Source organism: Equus przewalskii, chromosome 19 (assembly GCF_037783145.1).
Source record: "Equus przewalskii isolate Varuska chromosome 19, EquPr2, whole genome shotgun sequence".
NCBI classification, from domain to species: Eukaryota; Metazoa; Chordata; class Mammalia; order Perissodactyla; family Equidae; genus Equus; species Equus przewalskii.
Window position 1 is genome coordinate 39,144,509 of NC_091849.1, and position 21,348 is coordinate 39,165,856.

Genomic DNA, 21,348 nt, shown 5'->3' on the forward strand with positions numbered 1-21,348 from the left:
CACGCGCAGAGAGGAAAGGGGCCCAGGGCCCCCCCGCGTGTCCTGTAGCAGGCAGTGGGAGGGACTCTGGAGACCGCACTCACACTCCGGGAAGAGAAAGTAGAAGCCACGTTTATTGTCTTAGGGTCCTGGCCTAAGTCCTTGGACCTTGGGACTATTGCCAAGGACTTGTTACCTGTCAAGTCCTCCCTGGGTCTCTCGCACCACCCTTTCCTTTGGGTACCCAAAGAGGAGGGACCCCAGCTCATCACCACTTGTCCGTGAGCCTGGTTGGCACAGGAACCTTGACCAGAGGGCTTGTCCATTGTCTGCTTCTGAAGAGGCCCTCTGACTCACTCCTTCCCCCAGATTGGAGGAAGGGTCCAGGGGATGTAAGGAGTCCATGGGGTGCTCAGTTTCCCAGGCCTCTCCCCCGTATCAGGAAGTCCTGGGGTGTAACCTGGATCCCGCTTGGGCTGTAGGTTTTTCCTGGAGCCTTCTCTGCTTCACAGCCTTGCCTCAGTCCTATCTGGAGGTCTCTGGCCATTTATGGGCCTGCCTTGCTGGGAGAGGTAGGGGCTGAGATTTGCAGTTCTTGGTGAGGTTGGGCCTTGGGATGGACTGGTCTATCTCTCTCCTCGCCTTCTGGCCAGAGATGTTGCAGTCTGGCAGGGGAAAGGCCAGGGCTGCAGAGCGCATTCCCCGGGGAGGCGGAGCCTCCGTTAAGCTCATTTCCTAGAAGTCTCCTGTGATCTTCTGGCTCTCTGTTTTCCCAGGGGGTGTCTGGAAAGACTCTTAAGGAGACAGGAGTCCAGGGCGGGTGATGAGGTCAAGGGGTGCGCTGAGGCGGTCAGGGGAGGCCATGCCCGGGAGAGTGGGTGGGACACCCAAGAGCGCCTAAGCCTTGTTCACAGGTAGCCCTGGGCCTCTAGGCAGGGGAACCCCTAGGCTTTGCGAGGCAGCCTGCCTACCCCTCAGGCTGTGAGCATCTTAGGGCAGGTATCCTATTTGCAGGAAGTTGCTCCAAGTTCCTGCCCGGCTCTCCCCTCTTCTTAACCCTCCCTGCCAGCCACTCCCAGGGCTCTCAGGCACGCCCCAGTCTGCCCCTGGCATAGTGTTTTGGGCACTGGGTTGGGGTGTCCTCTCTGCTTTGTTACTCCTTCCGTTTGACTAAACATACGTGGAGGGCAGTCACTTTCACTGTCGTACCCCAGAGCCTGGCACAGTGCTTGACACACAGTGGGGGCCTAAGAAATGCATGCTGTGCACATAGCAAATAAGGCAAAAATAAAGTCTCTCTTCGTCTGTTGTCCTCTATCAGGTCTCCTGGGAGGGAGGTGTGTGGATGGCAGTGGAGATTGGACCACAATGATACATATCTGGATTCCACTTTTCCAGATCACTTTTGAGGGAAAAAGGGCTGGGGTGCGGGGACGATGGCACATGTCTGTCTTTGATCCTGTCTCTACATCTCCTTCCTGTTACTTTCTTGGACACTCCTGTCTCTTTTATTTCTCCAGAGAACTCCTGAGACCAGCCCTAGCTTGGGGGTGAGAGGGTTGGGAGAGGAGTAGGTGGTATAGGAAATCCAGAAGGCAGATGGGAGCTGGGAGGGGCTCCTGGGACCACTTGGGGGCCTCATGCAGAGACGGGGATCTTCTGAGGTCTGGGGAGCCCATCAGCCTCCGGGGCTCCCCTTTCCTTGATGCTGAAGCTCCTGCTGGGCAGCCAGAGCTGGGAGCACCTGTGCAGAAGGAGGGGGCCCAGTGGGAGGACCAGTGCCAGCCACGCCAGGCCCAGGAGGATCCAGATGACCGCCAGGCTCCGGTACACTGAGATGTAATGCTTGTTGGGGTCTGTGCCTGGTAGGGAAGAGGGACATGATAAATGCCAGAGGTCTGAGGGTGCAGTACCCCCCAGGTTCCACAGGGGACCCCACCAGTCCCCCCATAACAAGGATCAGCAATGGAGGTTCCTGGGGGAAAAGATGACAGGTCCCAGACCAGCCACTTCTGAGGATGATGTGAGAATCCACAGCAGCCTCAGAAATCAGTTTCCCAAATAACGAGGGCTGTCAGATCCTCAGAAGTTCCCTCCCCTACCCACTGACATCTCCCCCTACCCCGAACCCTGGTGGCCTCCACCCTGAGCTATGCGACTGCCTCATTCTCACCGACGACATAGTCTCCAAAGCCGATGGTGCTGAGAGTGATGAAGGCAAAGTAGAAGCCCTCGCTGAAGCTCCAGCCCTCCACGTGGCTGAAGACGATGGGCGGGAAGATGAGGATGAGCACCGACCCCAGGATCAGGAACAGAGTCAGGGCCAGGATCTGCAGTATCTGGGAGGGAGGGAATCTGTCTCTGAGTCCCCTTGGAAGGCCCCATATTGTATGGTGGGGTGCCTGGGGCAAATTTGGGAGTGGGGCTGAGTCAGAGCTGGGTCCCCTCCCTGCCCCGCAGACCTTTGGGGTGGGGCTGGTATCCAAGTGTGCGTAATCCTGCCTGGCTCAGGAAAAGATCTGGCCAGAGGGATTGCGTTCGGGGGTCAAGTTGGAAATTGGAGACCCCTTTTGGCTTGGGAATCTACTTGTACAGGCCTCTCAGGGACTCAGATCTGGGATAGAGGAATGTCACTGAACTGTCCCAAATTCCTCTGCACTCCTCCCCTCCTAGCGTGCCTGGCTTTGCAAAGGACTGGCCAGTGAGGTGGGAACTGGGGGCATGCTGGGTGGCCTGGAGTTTGTTTCAACCACAGGAAAGGATGTTGGAGTTCCGTGATGACCACGGAAAGGCGCCACGTTGACCAGCTGTCAGCAGGTGGCCTCCAGCTGTCAGCTCCTTCAGGGGGCACTTCAGCTACAGAGACCTGCCTGGCCCAAGGGCACACCCTTCCCAGGAAGGCCACCCTGGTGCCTGATTGAGGCAGGGGTATAAAGTCCTGGCCTTTTCAGCCTACTGTGGGCCAACACCGATCGTCTGCACACACTGCAGAGCTCCTCGAGGGGTTGGCCAGATCTTTGTCCAGCTTGCATTGAACTTCAGCTTCTCCCTCTGCCCTTTGCTTCCACAGGCATCTACCCCTAATACCCAGCTTGCCGAATTTGGTCTCAGTATTGGCTTCTGGAGGACTCAACCTGCAATAGACTCCGTCACAGCAGGGCTGTAGGGAGGGAGGGCCCGTACCTGGGAGCGCTTGGACTGGTCCTCCCACCCCTCGAGGGTGGCCAGGTGGGCACGCAGTCCTCTGCCCAGGTGGTTGAGGAAGACCACATTGAGTGGGATACCCACCAGGGCGTAGAAGACACAGAAGACCTGGCCTGCCTCCGTGCTGGGCGCCAGGTTCCCGTATCCTGCAGGGGGAGGGAGAGTGTGCAAATTAAGGATGAGAATTCAGAACTCCCTCCCCACCAGACTCTAGCCGACTTAGTCTTCCATCACCTCTGGGGGGAGAAGGGGAGTTCCCCTGTTCCCATGAACGCTCTTGCCACCCTCTGCTAGAATGATCTCTATTTATAAGAATCCTGCTTGTCTTTGAAGGCTCATTTCCAATGACACTGCCTCCAGGAAGCCCTCCTTCCTCCTCCTGAATAGATGTGACTCCCCATAGTGCTTTGTGTCATTCCTATCTATTTATCTACTTCACCTTGTGTTATTGTTTTTGGTGTGCTTACCTTATCCCTCTTCATTGGCTTGGAGGCTCCTTGGGGGCCGAGCCTGGATCCAAGTTCATATCCCCATACCCCCCACTCCCTTACTCTGCCTTAAGTCTCACCTGACCTTAAGGAAAGTGTGTGGCATTGGACTGAATTGAATGGCTGGGGGAGACCAGGGTTAGCAGGGGTCTAGGGGTTTCCTTCAGGAGGTGGATGTGTTTTCTGACTGAGGGGGCAAAGCAGACGATCAGTGCTCGGTCCCCTTGGAACACAGGGATATCACACGAAGCTTGGGGGGAGCAGTTTCTGTGCTCATAGATGACTTTGCACCCCAAGTCCCTGCATCTCTCTCTACCAGAGAGGTTGTTCTGGCTTCAGGAGGGCACTTGGTGTGTGGGCAGGTCCCTAATGCTGGGGTGTTACATGCAAGATCAGCTCTCAGCCAGCCAGGGCAGGTGTGGGTAGATGAATACCCCTGCTTTCTCGCCTCTCAAAGCGCCTGTTCTGAGGATGGGCTCTACTGGCTTCTCGTAGGGTCCCCGGTGGCAGCGAGCCCAGGTGCCCTATGCAGTGGCCTGCTCATCAATGTACACTTTATTGCCTTTTCTCTCTCTTGTTTCACTTTCCTACTTCTCTACTCATGCTTCCTGGAACCACCTCCTGGATAAACCACATCCTTGTCTCAGCATCTGCTTTGGAGAACCCAAAGCAAGACAGGCTTTGAGGAAGCCCCTCTCCACCGGACCCTTTACCTATGGTGGTGACAACCGTGCCGGCAAAGAATAAGCTGCTGCTGAAGTCCCAGTTGCTGGGGTTGGTGGAGTTGCCTTTGGGGTTCACGCCCTTCACCCAGGCTTCCATGATGACCTGTGGGGGGATAGCCGGGGATGAGCGGAAGAGGGAGTTGATGGCACCTGCTGTTGGCCAAGCTCTCAGCAGGGGGCTTTTGTGTCATCTCACTCCCATTTCACGGAAAAGGAAACTAAGACTCAGAGTGACCAAGGGACCTGGCCAAGATCATTGGATTCCAAGTCCACTGCCTGTTCCAGTGGCCAGTGTGGGCTGGAGGAGGGGAAGTGGGTTTGAGGAAGTGAGGTGGAGGATGCCGAAGGAGTGGTCCAGGTTGGAGATGCTGCCCATGGCCAAGAGGGTGAGATGCAAATGGATTGTCAGGACAATGTGAAGATTTCAGGTTGGATGTTCCTGGAAGGGTTTATTTGGGAACATGGGATTTGGGGACCACAGGGAAGCCATGGGGCTGCCCGCTCAGGCGGCTGATGGCGGGGGACGGAGAACCCAGTGTTCTCTGTTCTTCCAGAGGAGTGGGCAGCCTTGCTCTTTGCTGCCCTCTAGTTCCCAGCCCAGGCCTACAGGAAAAATTCCATCAGAGGCCAGGGCAAAAGTGATACATGTGCGTGTGTGTGTGTGTGTGTGTTGTGGTGGCATATATGGGTGGCATGTTGTATACATGTGACATGTGCATGGGTACTATATGTAATGTGTGTGCATGTTTTGTGTGTATGTGTGTGTTGAGTGTGTGTTTACAGAACCTGAACCCTTGCAGCCTAAGCCCCCTGTCCCTGAGCCAGCCCTCTTGGAGATGGGCAGGGCTCCTTCCCCATCTGCTGTGAATTGTCCCAGGGCAGGAGCGCAGCCTTGTCACCTGATAGAGGCCCAAAGGCAGCAGGAGGCGGTGGAGCAGGGGCAGCTCCTGCCTCTCGTTCCTGTGGGAACCAGTTCCCACTGGCCGGGTGAGCGTGTTCCGGCCAGGGTGGGGGTGGCCCCAATGGGCCAGGGCTGCTCAGGCATCCTGACACAGCCTGTCTGCTCCTCCTCACTTTTGGCCTCTTCAAATGTGAACTTTAGCCTCCTTCGCTTTCCCACACACCCAGAGAGGCCAGGACCAAACATTCTAGAATGCACCGCTCCCTGGAGACCCTCACCCTGGGAGCAGCACTTGCCCTGGACCTGGGCTGTCCCCCTCAGCCAAGCTGAGGCCCCCCATCCCACTGAGGAGGGGCCTTGATGTCAGAGAGGGTACCGAGGGTGGGGTGCCAAATGTCGACCTTCCGTCCTCCTCCAAGAAGCCACGTGTGGTGGAGAGAGTCAGGCACGAGTCCCGTGAACCCGGGCAAGGCCTTGTTTCCTCATGGAGTCAGTCTTCAATATTGCTTTTATAGCTTTTTATAGTACTGTTTACAACTTTTCTTCTTCCTTGTGATTTTAACAGTAATGTGCGTTCTTCCGGAATCTCATCCCAGCATTCTTCTGCCTCTCAGCTAGACTCCCTGGCCAGTAATGGTCGCTCCAAAGGAGGCTGAGGACATCAGGGGCAGGGGTGTCCTGGCTCCCCTGGGGAAGCCCCCAGGAGCAGTTAATTAGTGGCGCCACCCTGGGGCTGCAGTCAACCTGTTGCCTCATTCCTCTATTTACAGAGCTAGTTGGAGCCCAGCTCCCAATCCTCCCCACACCCTCGGCTCCTGGGTTTCACATCTAACACTGGGCTGGGAGACAGAGGAGGTTCCAGGGCCTCCAGGGCCTCTGCCCTGCCTCCTGGGGTCTTGGGAGTCTCCTGAATCCTTCTCAGCCCTGTACTGCGGGGGAGGAAGGAAGTGAAGCCTGAGCCTGGAGGCCTCGTTTCCTGGAAGAAAGGGCCTGGATAGGTTTCTCACAGCTCCAGAAGGTTCTCTCTGACCGCCCAGCCCACCTATCATCTTCTAGGCCAGCTGTTCTCCATCTTGAGGGGGCCTCAGCATCACCTGGAGCTCCCAGGTGATGCTGATGTGGGTGGTCCAGGGGCCACACTTTGAGAACTGCTCCTCCAGGCTGTATCTTGCCCCCACACTTACGCTAATTTGCATGGCGAAGAGAGTACAGCCTGAGTGCAGGTTCTGTATCTACCACTAACTGCAGCATTGGCCAACATACTGCACCTCTCTGTGCCTCAGTTCCCGTCTACAAACTGGAGATAATGATAGTAATAGATAAATATGAGGAAACACATGTAAAATGCTTGGCCCCAGGGGCTGGATCATGACTGGTCTAGCTCCGTCCTGGTGATCCTGTGCCCCACTGTTTTAGGCACATTGTCAATGCTCTATAAATGCCAATTATCATCATGATGAGTCTGCACCCGGCTTGATCCTCTGTGGTGGGTGCTGTCATTCACTAGATCCCTAGTCTTGAATGCATTCACCTTCCCCCACAACACCCAGGCTTTGCCTTGCTTTTGGTAGAGAGGGTGCTGGGGTGCCAGAGTTTGTGCAGGGAAGCAGAAGGGGCCCAGGCAGGGGGTGACCCGCCCTGCCACCATAGAGACTCCCCTCCATGGACACAGTGCTGCTGGAGCCCAGTGACCCCGGCCATTGCTCACCAAGCCCAGCTCCAGGTGGAACCCGGCTGGGGAGGGCCAGCATGGTGGCTGCTCCTGACGTTTATCTGTCTCCCACACACAGCCCTCGAGTGTGGTCAGCACAAGGATGTGAGCTGGAGAGAAAAGAGGAGGAGCAGCAGCCCTGGATTTGAGTCGGGGAAGTGCAGAGTGCCGGAGAAGGAAATTTGCACAGCATTGATAACACTGACGCACAGTGCACATTTATGCAGCAAGTAGCAGCTTAGAAAGTGCTTTTAATTGGCTGCCAAATGTTTGCAGCACAGATATGATTATTCTTCTCATCTTATAGATGAAGAAAGTTGAGTCCAGAGAGGTTAAGTGACTTGCCCAATGTCACAAAGCCATCCAGTTGTAGACCTGGGGCTAGAATCCAGCACTAGGTCTCATCTGGCTCCCTGTTCCCACCACACTCTGCTTCCAAATGGGGCATCAGCCCTACGGGTGGCTCTGCACCTGCCATGAGAACCCCCATTCTGCCCACCATCCCACGCCAGCATCTCCCCTTCACCTGCACAAACTGCTCCAGGGCCCGCTGGTCCAGACAGGTGTAGTTCTCCAGGAAGCGCAGCTTCTCGAACTGTAACTGGTCCCTGGACTGAGTCTCTGCCTGCTTCTCCAGCGCCTGGAAGATGGTGGCGCCGAGCAGCAGGTAGCAGATATAGGCCAGCAGCAGGGGCAGGAGCCTGCTACCCCAGCAGCTGAAGAGCCTAGCGCGGGGCATGGTGTAGCCAGGACTCTGCCAGGGCTGTGGGGCTGGCTATGGGAGGAGAGGCGGGAAGAAGGTGAGGAGTCAGCGCCCAGGGACCTGCGCCCAGCCTCCTGCCTGCCTCGCCCTCCTCGGCACAGGTGTCTGGAGGCTGGGGAGTCTGTTTGAACAGTGCGGCTCAGCTTGGCTGCACTAAGTGCCACTGAGTGCAAACAGGCCTGCCACCCCCCACCCACCCGGCTTTTTTTCCATGGAGAGCAGCAAGTCAGAGGCACAGACCCCTCAAAGAGACCTACCGGGTCTTCCTGAGGTCATTGTGTCTCACCCTCTGCCTTTCAAGTTGGGTGAGTGTTTCTGGGCTAACTCTGATGCTCCCCTTTGCTCTGCAGGCCCAAATGGACCCCTAGACAGCCTCCAGCTTTTCACCAGGAAGGCTTCAAGCCCCCAACCTTCGGAGCTGGGAAGAAATCAGAATGGTGTGAATAAACCTTGTATTCAGTTGCCTTGGCTACGAAATGGGGCCAGGAGAATTGACCTGCCGACTGGGGGAACCCGAGGATGAGTAGGCTGGGTGACAAATGAGGGCAAAGCAAATAGAGAAACGACCGTCTCCATCAGGGATGGGATCAGGTTGACGCGCCTAATAAATTGGATGCATTTGCTTCATAGCTTTTGCTGATAATTTTCTTTGCTTGAAGTGCTTTAGCAGTTCCCTTCAGAGGAGAATGCTTTGGGGAGACGTATGGGTGAATCAAAAAGGGCTAACAGTATATCCTGGCCTGGGTGTTGACGGTGACTATGGGTAGAACGGGGGGCTTTTCCTGTCTTTCTTTTCTTTGCTTGTGTGTGTATGTGTTTGCAATTGCTTTATTGATATGTAATTCACATACCATATCGTTCACACACTTAAAGTGTACAATGGAATGGTTTTCAGTGTATTTGTAGAGTCGTGCAACCATCCCCACCATCAATTTTAGAACGTCTTATCACCTCAAAGAGAAAGCTCGTACCCCTTAGCTATCACCTCCACCCACTGGCCCACCTCCTCAGCCTCTGGCAACCGTTAACCTGCTCTGTCTCTATGGATTTCCTGATTCTGGACATTTCATATAATGGAATCATACAATATGTGGCCTTTTGTGTCTGGCTTCTCCAATTAGCATAGTGTTTTCAAGGTTCATCCATCTCGTAGCATGGATTAGTACTTTGTTCCTCTTTATGGCTGATCATGTTTTATTGTCTGGAGGTACTACATTTTATTTATCCATTGATCAGTTGATAGACATTTGGGCTGTTTCCACTTTCCAGCTATTATGAATAATGCTGCTCCGAATATTTGTGGGCCAGATTTTGTGGGCTATAGTTTTCATTTCTCTCAAGTATATACGTAGGAGTGGAATTGCTGGGTCATTTGGTCACTCTACGTTTAATTTTTTGAGGAACTGCCAGACTGTTCTCCACAGAGGCCGTGCCATTTGACAGACCCACCAGCAGTGAGTGGGGTTCCTGGTTCTCTGCTCGTGTTGGTGACATCACCTGTAATGAGCTGTGGCAGTGGACACCAGGAGTTGCCTGCAACACCGCTTTGTACACGTCAGCTGCTGGCAGTGGGCATGACCGGTCTCGCCCATCTGGTACTCCTGCTCTGTGCTGCCTTAGGCCAGGCCCCCAGGAGCAGCCCTGAGAGGGGCGTTGTGTAGGAGCAGTGGAGTGCGTGCAGACCCATGAGGCGTGGGGCAAGCAGGCCAAATGAGGCACCCCAGTCCCAGCTCAGCCTGGTTCCTGGGGGCCCTGGTGGCTAAAGCACACTGGTTAGTCCGAAGTGGAGGCAGGGGAGCCAGGCTTTCATAGGCCCAGACCAGCCAGTCACTAGGGTATCTCTGGTTCTGTGCACCTGCAGGCAAAATGGCTCCAGTAGCCTGTGGACAGTCCCCTGAGGAGTCCCAGGTGCAGGCCAGGCCATGGGAGCAACAATACATTAAAGAGGGGGAGACGGTCACGGAAACGGGGAGGGGATCAGAAGATTGACAGTCTCCCTTGCACCCAGTTTCCAAGCTCTCTTGCAGCTGGGGTGGCCATGTGACCCCGTTCTGGCCAATTAGAGCTGGGCAGTGGGCTGTGGTGGTGTGGGCAGCATTGTTCCATCCTGACAGAGGGTTCAGGGCAGCCAGCCCCACCCTTCCCCCTCTGTCTGCCCTGAATGCACAGGTGATGGGACCTGCTGAGCCGTCTTGTGTCGGTGAGGGAAAGATCAAGAGCATCATAGAGATGCTCAGCTGATTCCCGCACACACTTATCTCTAGATTTCAAAAATGTTAGAAACATAAACCCTATTTGTTTAAGCCGCTGTTAGATATTCTGTCGCTTCCCAATAGTTACATAAGTTTTGGCTTTTTTCAATTGTTCAAGGCTTGTTTGAATTGGAAGGAATAGGAACACACTCCAGTTATCTCAGGTAATTGGTGACAGGAAGCTAGGAGCAGCCAGAGTTCTGGTACATCCGGGCCTGCGTCCTCACTCTTAGCCACCCGCCATCAGTGTGCCTGCCTGCTCTCCTCAGGGGCGCCCCTCCCCTCATCCCTCTGCTCTGCCCCTGTCTCTCTGCCTTGGAGTTCTGCCCCAGGCTGACCCTGACATCTGGTCAGCCTCAGCTCCCACTGCCCTCTGCTTCTTTCTCTTGGTATTTCTTGGCTCAAGTCCTCTCAGAGGCTGAGAGTGCAAGGCCCCCTTTCATGCGGCCACCTCATGGCTGAGGATGGGCTGTCCTTGGGTCAGGCCCGCCCTCAGCCGAGGGCCTTAGCCGGGGGTTGGGGGCATCACAGGTACAGGTGTCCCTTGGAAGGGGTGATGGGGAGGCAGACATGTGGCTAGTATGTCCGGGACAAGTGACAATGGTTTCTGTAAGGAGGGGGAGTTCTTATGGAAAATAAAAACAAGGGGGCTCAAGGGAGTGGTGGTGACATAGGGTTCTTCATCTGCTCTTAGGTGCAAACCAGAACAACAACAAATAACGGGAGTCGAGGTGCAAGCAGGAAGTGGGGGCTATGTGTTAGGAAAACCCTGATGCTGTCAGAAGGGCCACGGGCAGGCCGAGGGGTCCTCCATGGTACCTCACCCATCCTGGGGTTGAGGTGGGGCCCTGTCTGGGGTGGCAGCTGCCTTCTCTGCAATCCTGCTGGCTCTGGGATCCCTGAGACCCCCGGAGGTCCAAAGCCGTCCTGTACAAGGCCCTCCTCACACCCAGAGCTTTCCCAGACAGCACCATGCTGGGATGCGGGCTTGTCTTGGAGGAACAAGAAAGCACCTGGAGTCACAGAACTCACCCTTGACTGGTTTTTCCTCGTGCTTTGGCGAGAGTGGGCAAGCGTGCCGGCCGTCATCTCTGCCCTGCAGACCCGCTAGTTCCTGGCTATAAGCTGGGCTTGCAGTTCTACCTGCAAGGCCATGTGATAACCAAGTCCTATTTTATTGCCCTGGAGAAGCTCCATATGTGAAGGTTTCTCTTGTGTCCTATTTAGAAAGCTCATCCGTTGATGTCTGGAAGATCTCAGGCAGGTCTTAGCAACCTCTTAGCCCTAGTACCCTCGACGGGTCTGGACTCTGTCCACAGGTAATAGTGGCTGTTCTACGGTGGAAGGAAGAGAGGGAGCGAGAATGGACTATCTGCATGGGAGAAAGGGCGGAGGCAGTGGGCCAGGGGGACATGTGCGACCTGTTGGGGTGGAGGGAGGGCTGCATCAGCCATCACTGGAGTCCTCCCTTCCTCAGGCCCTGGGCAGGGAGTGGTCGCAGGCAGGCTCCCTGTGGGCCAAGTGCTCCATTCATTTAGAGACCCACTGAGAAGCTCCGACATGCTGGCCAAGCGGGCCAGAACTGGGGCCTCCTCCCACCTCTCTTGGCTACGCTTGCTCCCCTCTTTTGCTGCTCCTTCTGCTCTGCTTTCTTCTGGGTGCGCCCCTGTCTCCTCCTCTCACGCTCAGGTTTTTACAGACCATCTGGAGGCTGGCAAGGCATTACTGGACTAGAGTTTAGGGTAGAGTCTTTCTGGGGAGCATGTCCAGTTTAATGGGGGGCTTCTGAAAACCTCAAGGCTGCAGAGCCAAAGAATGGTAACATATGGTGGAATTGGTGGGTGGGGTCAACTCAGGAGGTCCTCAAAGCGCTCTGCACCTGGAGGAAGCCCCGTCCCCTCCCTCCCGCCTTTGCTCAGTCAGTACCCACGAATCCAGCGCCTCTGTGCCCTGGGACGTGTTCCAGCTATTCCTCCGGGTTGGCGGCGGCCTCACTGGGTGAGGTTCAGGAGAGGACTTGCAGGCCCGCAGGGGCCTCCCTGCCCATCAGATGTTCCATCTGCCCTCCTGACACCTCCCCACGGGGGCACCATCCCACTGAGAGCTGTGGATGGACACGGAGCATGATTTATAATCCCTTTCAGGGAATTATTGCTGCTAATGGGCAGAGCCAATTTGTGCTTCCCGAGGTGGGAGGGCAAAATCAATTAATGGAGAGTCTGCCATGGCCAGGCCTGATGGCAGAGCGTGGCCTGACATCCGGCAGTGATAAGGGACTTTCTGAGCCTGAACTAATAAGGAGATTGGAGGAAAAAGAAGAAAAACAAAACCCCCCCAGATCAATTTTATGTACAATGGGCAGAGAATGCAGAGTAAACAGAGAGCTGGGCACGGGCCCCTTTCCATGCGAATGAGCCCTGAGATAAGGAAAGGACAGGCTGCCCACCCCACCGTCCAACATCGGTATTCGCTTAGGGAGTCGCTCAATAGGCACAAATGAGAGGGGGCCCCTTCCAAACCGGAACTAAGGGGAGCAAATAAGGCTCACCTCGCCTGGGTACGCCATCTGCAGGGGAAAGGGCCAGCGGAGAAAGGGAGCCTGGTTTCAGATCCTGCCGCCTAACTGGGTCCACCTAAGAGATGGCACCACGGGGCCAGAGCGACAAGTTCTGTATGGGGTTGTCTGGGCTCCTGGAGGTGTCCGCACAGTGGAGGGTACAGGAGGGCATCCTGGGTGGAGGCAGGGGTGGGGCAGGTCTGTAGGGGTCTTTGTCTGCCCTCATGGCCAGGAGTATGATCTCAGGGGATGTCCAGCCCAACTGTGTGATCAGCAGAGAGGATGGGGAAAGCTGAGGGTGACCCGAGGGAAAGGCTCAAAACACACATACACACACTCACTCACTCGCACACGCCCCCCCCCTACATCTCTTATTGATTTTGCTCAGAAATTTCCATTGCTTTTTGGAGAGGCAGGATTCCGTTCTCACACGAAATCTTTCCCTAAGCCCCGAGGTGAATGCAGGTCAGAGAGGGGCTCTGGTTAAAATTGGGGGGCTCTCATTTCCACCAGCCCAGAGGGCTTGACTGCAGGAGCGCCCATCCAGCACTCTGAAGTAGTGCCCTTGCTGAGCTGCGCTTGCCGCAGAGCAGACCCTGAGGCGAAATGTGGGTGTTAGCAGCTCATTTGGGGGGTGACCCTCAGAAGGATCCAAGAGAGTAGGGAAGCGAGATGGGGAGGAAAGGCGGCCCATATGGGGTGCGTTACTGAGGGGGTGACTGCAGGGGGCCACTGGGGCTTGACCTCGCTGGGGACCCCTGGGAGACCCTCTAGGGCACACTTTAGAGTTGTCCCACAGGGCGGCAAGGAAGCTGGGGTGTTTACCCACCAAGTCCCGCCCCTCGTTAGTTGGGTGGTTAACTCCTGCAGTGCCCGCCTGCCTGCCCTGGGCTGACAGTGCTCCTGTGGCCCATGAGAAGCTTCAGGCAGAGACACGAAGGTGCTGGAGACCGGAAGCTGTTGGTGTGGATGGGCACTGTCCACTGCAGCCGCACGTGACCTCCCGGGGGCCAGCGGGAGATGGGCAGGGCACTGCCAGTGTCTGGCACTTTTAGTTCTCTCCCCCTTTTCTGAGGCCCCATGGTTGTAACTCCTGCAGGGAAATAGCTCCTCTGTGGAACTTAATGAAGGAGTGGGTCAGCTTGTCCTGGCGCATCAGGCAGACGCCCTTCGGAGAAGGACAGGAGTGGGAGGTCCATGCCCCTATCTCTCGATAGCCCCTAAATTTGCAAAAGGCAAGAGGATTGTTAGGGGATCCACAGGACACCCCACATTAAAGAAGCTTTTCTTTACCTCTACTACTAAGGAAAAAAACTCAGAGCTGCAAGAGGCACTGAGCTAAAGCAGCAAGAAGCCTGGGAAGAGCCAGGCCAGCAGGTAGATGAGGGATGGTGACCAAGACGGACTTCACCTTGGCCCCAGGGAGGAGCAGAGCCTCCCCAGGGCCTGGGAGAGACAATGAACTGAGGAGCTGAGAGTAGAGGCCACGGCTGCTCCTGGGTGTGGGGTCCTGGCAAATGTTTTCTGTGGACCCTTGTCTATATAAGCAATTTGATTAAAAAATGTACCAAATTCACGAGTCCATGTGAGCTATAGTGATTTATTGGTGAAGATTTAGAATATGGCAGAGAAGAGCGACTTACGGGTTTGTTTGTTGTCTAATTAGTGCACGTGAAGATTCTTTGTCCTACGTCTGACTGTGAGAGTCACTCCAGTCAGCATGTCAGCACCACTGTGGTGGCCCGAGCTCGAGCAATGCCCTCAAAGGAAATCTCGAGCAATGCCCTCAAAGGAAGGCTGCACCATGCACAGGAATGCTCTGCTCATCAGGCTGTTCTCCCGGAACCAGGGACCGACCAAGAGGCCCCAGGACCACTCCACAGGCATGAATCCTGGAGCACCTTGGGGCATGTGGCCAACCCCACGCGTGAGTTGAAGAGCCCTCTGAAGGGCAAAAAGGGAACCGAGGTTCACATGGGACCTGGTCTGGGCTAGCGGTGGTTGGCATGGATGACACTGTTGGCCATGGCAGGTCCCACCACCGGAGGGAGACGTAGAAAGTTTCTAGCAAGGCGCTTCCAAGTGCAGGGCCCTCTGAGGCATGGGGCTGAGGAGATCTCCTTGTCTGGGTCTAAGGACAGTGATGGAAAAGGCAAAATCAAAAGATATTTCAGAGAAGGGAAGATGACAATAGTCCCTCAGACCTGGGGCGAGACGGGGAACGGGGCTGGTCCGGGAAAGGGCTGCCTCCTTGAGACAAGGAGCTGAGCAACTTGAGAGGGAGTAGAGCCTGACTGGCTTTCTCCTGCTCTGTGCTGTGAGTTCCCCCTCAATGTGCATCAGTGGGCTCAGCCTGCTGGCCGGCACTCGGCCACGGAAACCCAACACGAAGCAGTTAGCCCTAAGGAAGGTTGCTGCCTCTTCCCTTGCCAGGAGAGAAGCAGCCAGGGCCGGATCCAAAGGCCACATTTCACACAGGAGTTGGAGCCTGTGTGAAACAAAGGAAACATTATTTCCCCCTCCCACATTTTACACGTACATGTTCAGCTTCCAATAGTCATAGCCAACCTTTCCACACCTGCTGTGCCTTAAAGCCCTGGCTGCCCTCACACACACACATCATGGAATACTCCTTCCCCCACAGTTTGACACGGCCCAAATCCCCACAACGCCCCTATATGCCATGCTCTGTGTTCCTCTTCAACAGCTCAGCCCCCGGCCTCCTCACTTCACCCAGCCCCTGGCCCGCCATCCCCATCCTGAGCCCTCCTGTTCTGCTGGCCTCTCCACACCCGCCCTGGCTCACACTCTTCACCAGCCTTGACAGGGAGCCCAGGGCTGGCCTCATCCTACCTCACCCCCAACTCCTTCTTAATTCAGATTCCCTTTTACTTTTTTATTGTCTGTCTCCCGAATTTGAATGAAAGTTCCAGGAAAGCTGGCACTTTCTCTGTCTTGGTTACCTCTGATCATCAGAATTTTGCACAGTGGATGACACATCCTTGTTAACAGAATGACTAGAGGTATGAGTCATGTTTATATTTAAGGCATTACAAGGGGAATTCTTGCCTCTCTTTTAACACACACACCCACTGCATGTAAAAATGTGTCCCAGGGGCTGGCCCTGTGGCCGAGTGGTTGAGTTCACATGCTCCGCTTCGGCAGCCCAGGGTTTCACCAGTTCAGATCCTGGGCGCAGACATGGCACTGCATAGGACAACCAGAGGCACTTACAACTAGAATATACAACTACGTACTGGGGGTCTTTGAGGAGAAGAAGAAGGAGAAAAAAAAATGGTTTGGCAACAGATGCTAGCTCAGGTACCAATCTCTAAAAAAAAAAAGAGCTTACTTGTCAATGTGGTCAGATGATGGATGATTAAAAAAGTAAATAAATAAAAATATGTCCCTGTGTTCTGTATCTGTCATCTGTGTCATTCCTGGGTCTGTTTCTCTCAGTTGGTTCTTCTCCTATGGGCCATATTTTCCTGCTTCTTTCATGCCTGGTAATTTTTAATTGGATGCCACTTCTACGTTGTTTGGTACTGCATTTTCTTTTATTCCCTTAAATACTTTTGAGCTTTGTTTTGGGACTCAGTAAAATTACTTGGAAAATTACTGGAAACAGTTTGACTCTTTTGGGGTTTACTTTGCACATTTTGCTAGGTAGGGCTCATTTGGCCCCAGTGCCCAGGCAATACCCTCCTGTGTTTTCTATTCAAGGACTCTTTAGGGAGGCGATTTCTGCACTGTGGCCCCTGGGAGTGTGAGCTATTCCCAGCCCTGTGTTATCTCCGGAAGTTGTTCTGCTTGCTCCTTTCTGGTGGTTCTTCCCTGGGCCTTGGGTGGTTCCCTCACATGTATGTGCTGCTCAGCGGTTAGCTGAAGACTCAAGAGGACTCTGCAGATGCTGGAGTGCGTTCTCCCCCTCCGGCTGAGCTCACTCATCTCTGGTACTCTGCCTTGCAAATTTCAGCCACCTTGGCTTCCCTGGACTCCCAGCTCCATTTCCTCAACTCAAGGAAACCACTAGGTCCACCTGGCTCCCCCTTCCTGAGCTGCAGCCTGAACGCTCTCTGCAGGCAGGAAGTCGGGGCAATCGTAGGGCTCACCTCATTTGTTTCTCTTCTCTTAGGCAGCAATGTCCTGTACTGCTTTTATCCACTGTCCAAAAACCGTTGTTTTATGCATTTTGTCTACTTTTCACTTGTTTAAAGCAGGAGGGTAAATCACGTCCCTGTTGCTCCAGCATGGCCATACGTGGCAGTCTCCCTTTTTCATATGCAGCCCACTCTCAGGTGCCTTTAACAGGCAGCATGGAGGGACAGAATGAACTCTGAGAAATTCTGCGTCTAGTCAAGTACTGTCTCTGGGTTTCAATTTCTGTATCAGTTAGCTATTGCTATGATCGATGCTTCATGACAAATCACCCCAAGGCTTAGTGGCTTACGACAAGAAGCATTTATTCTCATGATAAGCCGTCCGCCAGGGTTCCTCCGACCTGGGCTAGGCTCGATGGGGAAACTCAGCTCCAGTCTCCAGGTCTGCTGGGCTTGGCTCCAGGCTGTAGGCTGGGCCCAGGTCTGTTCTCTGTATGTTCTGGGATATAAACTGAAGGGGCAGCCCCTACCCAGGGCATTTTCTTCTCAAGGCGGATCACTGGAGGGCAAGAGGCAAGCCCAACCGTGTAAGCACCTTTCAAGCTTCTGCTTGCATCGTGTCTGCCAACATTCCATTGACTAAAGCAGGTCACAGGGCCAAGGCAAATTTAAGGGGTACGAAAGCATCCTCTGCCCCATGAGGCCATGACCAAGTTTTGGATGTATAATTCTATTACAGAGGGTAAAGAATTAAGACTAGTCATTCAGCGTACCACAGTTTCTCTATCTGTTTTCTGAAAATCCCTTTTTGCAAGATCTAAGCAAGCTACCGTCTAACCTCCCCTCCCCCCAACACTTCCTATCAAGGGAATGGCAGAGCCAGTTGAATTCGAGGAGGGCCTGGGCTAGAGTCACTTGGCAGGCTGCTTTCCAGAAGATATTTTGGGAAGCTCCACATTTTGGTGTGAACTTGGATACTCTGGACCTCCATGGTTCCACTGACCCCAGGTGGGTTGCTGGAGAGTCTTTTTGGAAGATTCGTCCATTTCTTCCATTTTCAGAGGCCAACAAACTTTGGGGAAGATGCACTGTAGTCAAGCACGTGTCTCCATCAAAGGCCAGCTTTCACTGGGAGGGGACTTTTGGAGAGGGAGGCTCCCTCCCCAGTTGCTGCACACACTTTGCACATGACCCTCTTAGCAGGACACCAGTGTCCCAGCTGTTCCTTTCTATCTCGTCTTCATTTTCTTTCCTGCCTTAGTGATTGCTCCAGGAGGCAGGTTGGCACACACATCTCTGTCAATAAGGCCTTTGGACCTAGGAGATGACCTTCTCAGCAGGAGATCCAAAGTCAACAGACTCTTACCAACTCTAGAGGGCCAAGGTGTGCCAGGTCACTGACGCTGTTTCCAAGGGACTCTGGCCAATGCCATGCCATCTTCCAGATTCTTGAGAGTGTCTGTGTGTATTTACATGTGTGCCCCATGGACTCTTGGGGAACCAAGAGAACCAGGCTGTAGGGACTCCATGTGGCCTTCCACTGGCTCTACAGACTTTATTGAGGACTGACTATGTGCCATAGAACTGTCAGGGCCAGAAGTGAACCAGAGAGACTAGGCCCTGTCCTGATGGCCCTCAGTCGCAGAGCCAGAGTGAGGTCATGGGAACGACACCAGCCTGAGAAGGAGATCTGAGCTCTGGCTCTGCCACTCGTTAAGTGAAGGAGTATTTATTGAGTGCTGACTCAGTCGTGCTGGGGACACAGTGATGAGCAAGACAGATAGATCCCTTTTGTCATGGGCCTTTTAGTCTTGTTGGGGTGGGGTGGGGTGGGGGCGTTGCAGGCCATAAAAAAATAAGCCAATAGAGAAAGATGATGTGTCAGGTAGTGATGAAGAAAATAAAACAGAGCAATGGGATAGAGAGTCACTAAGGGTCACTTTAGACGAAGTGGTCGGGGAAAGCCTCCCGAGGAGGGGACACTTGCCACTAAGTAGCTGTATATCAGCAAGCACGGGTCCCCTCTTTGCCTTAGTTCTAATTGTACAGATGAGGTTGTGGATTACAGGAGCTCTATGGGTCTGTCTAGCTTTGAAAGGCAGTGATCTATCTTCTGCATGATCCTTTTACCCAGTCCTGCAAAGGGGGTAATAAAAAATAAGCGAATTATACTGCAGTCTCTCCCTGTCCTCTCTCCAGGGGGGAGGTCCTGTACGTATAGGATGGAGATGACAGGAGCAGGGGCCATCTCTTGTATTCAGGTAGCCTCATTTCCACGTGGCATTCCTCTCCCACCCTCCATTCCCCCTCCCCTGATGGCAGCTGGCTTAGAACCTTGCTTCTCCAGGGCCTCCTGAGGCCCATGTCCCCAGATCTGTATCACAGAGCCAGGGCCTGGAGCACTGAGAGGGCTCACTGAGGCAAGACCTCAGGCAGCTGGGTTTCCCCCGTGGGAGCAAGGAGTTTCGGTCCAAATCCTGCAGAGCCCCAAGTGGCTGGGTGAGGGTGTGAGGCCCCAGGTGCCCACACTGCCCCTCTCAAGCTCCCTGCAGAGCTCCTGGGAGCCGCCCACCGCTCTCTGGGCGCTGCAATGTCCTTCGACCCTGCAGGGTGGGCAGCTCCCTGGAGAAACAGCAGACTCAGGCACTGCCTACTGGTCACTGGGGCCACGAGGGTGATGGTGGAGGGTCTGGTCTAGGAGACGGGGATGGGTCATCAAGCTGCCCTGCGTTCCACTGCCTTGTCTTCAGCGCCGACCTCCTGCCTGGCCTGCCCCAGCCACTCCTGGGCTTCTAAACCAGGGGATGGGGCAAAGGAGTCGGCTGGTAAATAGCTAAAAATAACCTATTCTCATTTCCCCTGCATTCTACCAGGGTGAGCTTCCTCTGCCACTACGTTATGACGGCACTACTTCATAATCGCAAAGGTTTATAATCATCTGGGTGAAACACCACTACAAGAGTGTACTGAAGCCCTCGTCTTGCCCTTAGCAGCTAACAGCTCCAGCACCCGCAACAAGGATGTCATTGCAAGCCCAGGCCCCAGCCTCACTGGCAGCCTCCAGGACACCATCCTTAAAGAAACACAGCCGCCCCCCCCCCCCCCACCATTGGAATCAAAGCCACTAGTTGCTCCCAGAAGCGCACAGATCACTTCTGAAGACAGGGAGAGTGAGAGGAGGCGTCTTCATCTGTACTCATTGATGCTGCCACAATGCACGGCTGGACACTTACTGGAGACCTGAAAGGAGACAGGACGTTCTTGGTTAGGCTGTGCCTGGGGGCACTGACTGCCCCCTGGATGGAAGGACAGGGGAGGAGGCTGCAGGCCGCCCCTCCTGGGTCTGGGCTGTGCGCTTCTCAGTGCCCTGACTCCCAGGGGCTGCATTCACTCCCCAAGCTCTGAAGGAAGATGCCTCCCTTGCCCTTTGCAGAAGTTTCATCTCCCTGAGCCAGGATCAGCACTCATTTTCCAACCGACACTGCGACTTCATTCTTCAAGAGAGTCTCTCCTTGCTTTTTGCTCCAGATATTCATTATATCCCAGGATGGCTCCTCCTGACCATGTGGCCCCATCCTGTCACCTCCCATGGCTGGGCATTGAGAAGGGTTCTCTGGACTAAGAACCAGGACCCCTGAGTTCTAGCCAGGACGATCCCCTACTGTGATGTGATTTTGGCAAATCGTGTCAGCGCCCTGGTCCTCACTTCCCTCATTTCCCAGTCACTGGGGCGGATGAGGCGCTGGACAAAGCGAGGTTACCAGCAAGCCTCTTTGCTTCTCAAAGCTGGACCAGCAGCACTGACATCCCCTGGGAGCTTGTTAAGAAATGCAGAATCTTAGGCCCCATCCAGACTTACCGGATCAGAATCTGCATTTTAACAAAACCCCTAGATTCACTGGCACATTAAAGTGTGTGAACTGCTATGAGTGACATGCAGTTAATTTGCTCAAAGTTTGGTTATCAAATAAAAGTAAAAGGACATTTCTAAAGATTCTTGGGTGGAGTAATGAGCATAATGTTTTAAAAAAATTGCAGCAGGCAGAGATCTTGCGGGCGAGGCATTGCAGCCATCCAGCGTGGCCTTGGGGACCTGGCAGTGGGTGGGGAGTGTAGGTGCAGTCTGCTTGATCGTGCCGGGGAAAAATCAGTAATTCTCTGTGACACATTGAATGTGAAAGGTGACAGGAAGGAAGAGGTCAAAAACAATTCAAGGCTAGGAGCCCTTGGTCCTTCAGATCTAATTCTGTGTGCAGGACCCCCGGCTGGCCTTGCTATTTGGTTAACCAGAGAGGGTCCTTATTTTTAAGACACTGCTCGCTGTCCTGATTGACTCCTAAGACAGGAAGGAAGGACATCAGGCACACCAGAGCATATGAAGGCGATGTGTTCCAGTTACTCTGGACCCGGGGTTCACAGCTCTGCTAGGTGAGGGCAGGCCCTGGGGACCACCAAGCACATGGCTGATGGTTAAGTCATAGGTATGGAGTTTCCTCTGCACCGTTGCTAAGCAGGCTGGGCCAGGATTAGTTAGTGCTGCCAATGGAAGGAGCACAGAGTTTGAGCCGGCTCCCACCCCAGGACTGTCACTGGCCCCCAGACACTTGCATGCAGTGATGACTAGGGGAGGGGTGGGAGAAGCTGGGAAGAAATGCCACAGAGCAGGGC

At 54.3% G+C, this 21,348-nt stretch overlaps 2 protein-coding genes across 8 annotated transcripts in view; both read right to left on the reverse strand.

Annotated features, from left to right (window-relative positions):
* Positions 1-254: 254 nt before the first annotated feature.
* KCNK16 (potassium two pore domain channel subfamily K member 16) lies at positions 255-7,863 on the reverse strand. Of its 2 annotated transcripts, XM_008518017.2 has the most exons (6): positions 7,535-7,863; positions 4,385-4,499; positions 3,163-3,329; positions 2,153-2,318; positions 1,701-1,841; positions 255-504 (listed from the first exon to the last, which is right to left on the reverse strand). In XM_008518017.2, exons 1-6 carry the CDS (start codon positions 7,745-7,747, stop codon positions 392-394), a joined length of 915 nt encoding a protein of 304 aa, XP_008516239.1. In that variant the 5' UTR covers positions 7,748-7,863; the 3' UTR covers positions 255-391. The 2 variants fall into 2 exon arrangements, with proteins under 2 accessions (XP_008516239.1, XP_008516240.1); XM_008518018.2 differs by lacking the exon at positions 255-504 and having other exon boundaries at positions 1,478-1,841; positions 7,535-7,861.
* A 6,297-nt stretch (positions 7,864-14,160) lies between these two features.
* Positions 14,161-21,348, reverse strand: part of KIF6 (kinesin family member 6) — a 371,498-nt gene continuing 364,310 nt past the window's right edge. For 4 of the 6 annotated variants that reach the window (XM_070584535.1, XM_070584539.1, XM_070584537.1 and 1 more), the window contains one exon: positions 14,161-19,920. In XM_070584535.1, coding sequence (XP_070440636.1) covers positions 19,910-19,920 — 11 coding nt within the window. In that variant the 3' untranslated portion in view covers positions 14,161-19,909. The remainder of the gene's footprint in view (positions 19,921-21,348) is intronic. The other 2 variants (XM_008518021.2, XM_070584538.1) reach the window with 1 other exon arrangement.